Below are 6,000 nucleotides of genomic sequence, written 5' to 3' on the forward strand. Positions count from 1 at the left end.
TTTTTGTGAGCAGTGTAGAAGAATTTTAAAAATTGCTATAGTCAATAGAAATAAACTTAGCTGACTTGTTGAGTGAACTGAAAAAGAAAAAGGTTAGTTCACAATCTGAATTTGTATCTTCATACAAGTTAGTCTAAAAATATTGGTGAAAATGCAAATAGGGTTAACAGAATAAAATCTGAATGCTGGAGGGAACCTTAGGTAAATTATTTGCTTACAGTCACACAGCACATTACTAATAGTTTTACAAGTCTTTGTATCTTAACTCTGACAGTATCCTTCTGTAATACCCCCTTGCTCCACTCCTATTGTAAGCCCTCCATTAAACTGCTGGGAAACTTTTCACTTAGGACCATTTCCTGGGTCTCTTCTTTCATCAGAAGGTCCCAGAGAGTCAGAATTTACAGTTCTAAAATTTCTCTTTTCTTCTCTCTTCTAAAATTAAGCATATTGGCCCATGATGTTTGTCTCTCTTTAGCAGGAACAAGTCATGTTAAGTATGTTACATGTTAATATAATCTTATTTTATCAATGGTGCAGTGGAAAGAACATTCAACTGAGAATTAAATGACTTGGTCTAAATCTGGTTTTACTATCTTGATGAGTGACCCTGGGTCAAGTTATATTAAATCACTGAACCTCAGTTTATCTGTAAAGTAAAGATGATGGTTTAGAGCAGTAAGTTTTATATCTAGTAACAGCTTTTAATCAAGGTCCTAAAAGTAAGGAAAATGGGACGTAGGGATGATGGTAGTGGGGTACTGAAGTGATAGGGCTTTGGGCCCACCGTTCTGCTGTTATAAGAACCACATTTGTGCAAAAGGACTCCAAACAAACCCTACTATTTGAAAATCCTTTAGAACTATTATAATTTCATGATACAGGTTAGGATTCTTAAAAAAAAAAAAAGATTTTATTTTTATTTATTGATTTTAGAGAGAGGAGAGAGAGAAAAAGGCAAGGGTGTGGAGCAGGAAGCATTAACACGTTGCTTCTCACCTTGACTGATCAAGACAAAGGTCTTGAACCAGTGACCTCAGCATTCCAGTTTGATGCTCCATCCACTGCACCACCATAGGTCATGGATTTGAAATCATCCTTTCTAGTAAGCAGCACTTTGTTAACCTATATACACTGTTACGTTCTTAAAAATTTATTTACTTGTATTTCTTAACTTTAAATTACTTATTTTCAAATGTTTCATTAACTTAGATTGAGATCACTTTCATTTGAAAATCTCAATCATCAAAACTTCCCAATATAATGTCAAGGAATATATAACTCCCTTCTGGTTTTCAGTAACCAGTAAAGTGAGTCCAAGAAGGTATTGTGACAAAATAGTCCTCTTGCTTCTGACTTGGATGGGGTATCAGAATCTGAAACTATGCTATACTAGCGAAAGCAAATAAATTAGCTACTTTTTAAAGTCCTGAACTTGTCTGTATTAATCACTTCCACCAATGTACAAATTATAATTCAAGGTCACTAACTCCATTAAACATAAAAATCTTTTCTAAACAGAAAACAGCAAGTTACAACAGAAAACTTGGTGGATATTACAGACCTTTTTACCCCAGTCTTACAGTAGAATCTTTTCTGTAATTTAAACTCTGAATTCTGTCATTCTGGGAAAAATAAACAAAGGAATTTTCTAAAATATTGTATATTTTAATTAATTTGTTAATACTGTTTAGTAGTACTCCAAGTAGCACTCCCAAGATCTTCACATTCTGGTACCACTATGTAGACAACTTTGAGGATGAAAAACATCAAGTATTATTTAGTTTGATTTAGCAGTATGCCAAGCTGTTTTTAACAATCAGACCCTCACATACTTATCTGATCTTCAACTAAACAATAGTAAGCAAATGGCTGTATTTTTTATACTCACTATTTATGGAATAGACAGGGGTTAATCTTTCTTCAGCCTGTCAGATTGCTTAACAAAAACCAAAACAAACCACCCTCTATCCTTCATCTGTTAAAGAAAGAAGTTATGTGCCAAGCAGTATTTTTTTTTAATTTAAAAATTTATTCATTTTAGAGAGAGGGACAGAGAGAGAGAGAGAGAGAGAGAGAAGGGGGGAGGAGCTAGAAGCATCAACTCCCATATGTGCCTTGACCAGGCAAGCCTAGGGTTTCGAACCGGCGACCTCAGCATTTCCAGGTCGACGCTTTATCCACTGCGCCACCACAGGTCGGGCCCCAAGCAGTATTTTAATGTTTCTTTTTTTATGACCCTAGGAGGTATCCCCTTTCCTCTTTAAGATATTCTTTTTCACAAATTTGGAAATTGAGGTAAAAAGTTAAGTAACTTGCCCAAAGTTACACAGCTAACAGTTGGTGAAATGGGGTACAAACAGGCAGTCTAATCTGGCTCAAGTTTTGGCCCCTAGCCACTACCACTACAATAGTAGCTTCTTAATCTACCTTTACATTTAATATAAAATCACAACTGAGAGAGAGCAGCTATTCAAAAAGTGAATTAAGATCCCCTTTACAATATTAAGTCATAACTGAAATTATAAAAACAGTGTTTATTAAAGGGCATAAAATGTACTAAATATAAAAAATTCAGTAAGTCCAAATCTGATGAAGTCAATACAAATTCTAATAAGCCTTATATATTCATACCTGATCAATAACTGAATTCTGAAAGACTGAATAGTATAATTAGAAATTTCTTCCATAAGAACCTTAAGCCTTGGTTTTTAGGACCTGTCTGAACTTGGAAGGAATTTGTTTAGGATCTCCTACTGCATCCTGTTAGGAACTACTTACATATTTCTGCCCAATTCCAACATTCCACAGTTTTCAGGCGAATTTTAACTCGCATAGCTCAAATCACCTGTGGTGTAAGCCACTGAAGTGATCAGGTTTTTATTTTAATGTTGGAATACAATATGACACAGAAAAAGTCATTCTAAGCAATGAAGCAGTAAGGAACAGAAAGATAATGAGCATAGCAATGTGTGATTAGCATAGCAACAATTCAAAACGACATGCTATCAGTTTACGACATATGGAGGTTTCTAGGCCCAGGAGCTGAGGAGACGACGGACATCCCGAGTCTAGGATGCTCCCCGTATTTAATCATCCTGGCGAATAGCAAGAACTGGGGTGGCACTGAGGTGGGGGGATGGCACGGATGAGTGCGCAGGTGACAGGCGTGTGGAAGAGGGAGGCTGCTATGCGGGTTAGGAGGATGACACACTGAGACGTTTCTGGGCGCGACCAGCCGCTGCAGGACCGACGGGCTGTGTGTATTTACACTGGGAGGCCGGAAAGGAGGCCGCAGAGCCACAACTGGACGACCCAGTTACCACAGTCGCGGGTAAAGGAGGGTACGCGCAACCGAACATCTGGGGGGCAGGTCGCCGCCAGGGGCCCCAGGGCAACGGCCCAAACCCAGCCTGCCCCTGCACAGCCCTCCCCCCCCCCGCCGTCAGCGCACAGAGAGTGGGCGCCCTGTATAGCCCCCCGTCCGCGCACAGGAGCCCCCTGCACAGCCCCCGCGTCAGCGCACAGGAGCCCCCTGCACAGCCCCCCGTCCCCGCACGGGAGCCCCCTGCACAGCCCCCCGTCCCCGCACGGGAGCCCCCCTGCACAGCCCCCCGTCCCCGCACGGGAGCCCCCCTGCACAGCCCCCCGTCCCCGCACGGGAGCCCCCCTGCACAGCCCCCCGTCCCCGCAAGGGAGCCCCCCTGCACAGCCCCCCGTCCCCGCACGGGAGCCCCCCTGCACAGCCCCCCGTCCCCGCACGGGAGCCCCCCTGCACAGCCCCCCGTCCCCGCAAGGGAGCCCCCTGCACAGCCCCCCGTCCCCGCAAGGGAGCCCCCCTGCACAGCCCCCCGTCCCCGCACGGGAGCCCCCCTGCACAGCCCCCCGTCCCCGCACGGGAGCCCCCTGCACAGCCCCCCGTCAGCGCACGGGAGCCCCCTGCACAGCCCCCCGTCAGCGCACAGGAGCCCCCTGCACAGCCCCCCGTCAGCGCACGGGAGCCCCCTGCACAGCCCCCCGTCCGCGCACAGGAGCCCCCTGCACAGCCCCCCGTCCCCGCACAGGAGCCCCCTGCACAGCCCCCCGTCCGCGCACAGGAGCCCCCTGCACAGCCCCCCGTCCCCGCACAGGAGCCCCCTGCACAGCCCCCCGTTCGCGCACAAAGAGCGGGCTGCGGAAGGCCAGTCCTCCGCCGGCTGCTACGCGGCCTTCACTCCGAGACAGCTAAGGCCGAAGGATGCCGGGGAGAAAGGGCCCGGGGGCGTGGGTCGCTGACCTCCCAGCACAGCACAGGCCGCCTGCGCCGCCCCTTCCCGGCCTCAGCCCCGCAGTCGCCCGCATCGCCGGCCCCCAGGCCCCTCACAACAACGTCGCCCGCAGCCGGAGGCCAGACGAGACAACCCCGCCCCGCCTCGCACTCGGTCCCGCTCGCCCGTCCGTGGACTTCCCCCGCTTCTTCCCCTTCTGAGCGCCGTGAGAGCCCCTAACCCGAGATTCGGCTTTGCTACCTGAATCCGCTTCTTGTGTCTCCTGCGTTCCGCCATGTTGGCCGCTCCGCCCGGTTCCCTCTGACGTGGAGCGAGGAGGGGGCGGCGGAAACCTCGCGAGAGCACTCCCGGGCCCGTTATGTAACCCTCGGCAGGCGCCCCTCAGGGTGGGCGGCGGCGCGGTCTGTCGCTCTTCCCTCGGCTCCTTTCGTGCTGGAGCTGGAAGTGGCTGAAACCAGAAGGAAGTTGACAAGCGGACCAGAAAACAGGAAGGTTGGAAAGAGTCCTTGGCTGTCAAACCAGACTGAGCATCTGAATCACCTGAGAAGCTCCTGAGATGCCGACTCCCGGGCCCCACCCCGCCGAGGCAGCAGCTGGGAGCGGAGTGGTGGCTGAGACCCACGGGGCTCGAGACGTCTAACGTGGCTCCTCCTGTCTTCCCCGTGAGCCTTGCCCGGCCTTTCCTGCGAGCACGGCCTCTTCGCTCGTCTTTCAGAACGGGGCAGCCGAGGGGCAGCGTTATGAACTGGTTTATCGCATGCTCCGCAGCGGGTAGCTGGTTGCCTGGCGGAGACGTGAGCCAGTTCCTTTCTTCCATACAACAATCAGGGTAGTCGGGCTCATCTGCCTTGGGTTCTCCATTCTATTTTCTGCGTTACTTCCAGAACTCACCTTCAGATTCCAAGAGTCAGAAAGAACCTAGGGAAAGAAGTACAGCAACTAGTAAGTTGAGTAGGAAAATGATTCTAAGAAATTGGGAACGAAGAGGCCTGAGGGTACTTCACATCTGGTGAATTACTACATTAAATGTTATTTTTGAACCACCTATACCAGAGAATGAGCTTAGATTGCTAGTTAGTGTTTAGAAATTCCCATGACTTCGTGGAGCTTCTAAGGCATTTTTAATTGTAGAAAATTGGGAAAATACAGAAAAGCAAGGGAAAGAAAATAAAAATCCTTAATTTTACCTCTCAGAGATGTAATCATTTTAGATTATTTTTTAGTATTTATTCCTACTTTGTGTGTGTATATGTATTTATATTTATACATCTTCCCTAAACTGAGATTATGCTGTGTATGTAATATGGTAGCCTTTTTGTTCCACTTGATACCAGGTTTGCAAGCAGTTATATCATTTTAAAATTCTTCGGCCCTGGCCTGTTGGCTCAGCAGTAGAGGGTCGGCCTGGCGTGCGGGGGACCCGGGTTCGATTCCAGCCAGGGCACACAGGAGAAGCGCCCATTTGCTTCTCCACCCCCCCCTCCTTCCTCTCTGTCTCTCTCTTCCCCTCCCGCAGCTGAGGCTCCATTGGAGCAAAGATGGCCCGGGCGCTGGGGATGGCTCCTTGGCCTCTGCCCCAGGCGCTAGAGTGGCTCTGGTCTCTGGTCGGGACAGAGCGTCGCCCCTGGTGGGCGTGCCGGGCGCATCCCGGTCGGGCGCATCCCGGTCGGGCGCATCCCGGTCGGGCGCATGCGGGAGTCTGTCTGACTGTCTCTCCCCGTTTCCAGCTTCA

At 49.0% G+C, this 6,000-nt stretch overlaps 1 protein-coding gene across 1 annotated transcript in view; it reads right to left on the minus strand.

Moving 5' to 3' along the window:
- Positions 1 to 4,866, minus strand: part of SEC62 (SEC62 homolog, preprotein translocation factor) — a 32,340-nt gene extending 27,474 nt beyond the window's left edge. Inside the window, exon 1 of the mRNA XM_066241893.1 lies at positions 4,509 to 4,866. Within this exon, the coding sequence (XP_066097990.1) occupies positions 4,509 to 4,544 (36 nt within the window). The 5' untranslated portion in view covers positions 4,545 to 4,866. The remainder of the gene's footprint in view (positions 1 to 4,508) is intronic.
- Positions 4,867 to 6,000: the final 1,134 nt, after the last annotated feature.

The sequence above is a fragment of the Saccopteryx bilineata genome, chromosome 8 (genome assembly GCF_036850765.1).
Source record: "Saccopteryx bilineata isolate mSacBil1 chromosome 8, mSacBil1_pri_phased_curated, whole genome shotgun sequence".
In the NCBI taxonomy this organism is placed as follows: Eukaryota; Metazoa; Chordata; class Mammalia; order Chiroptera; family Emballonuridae; genus Saccopteryx; species Saccopteryx bilineata.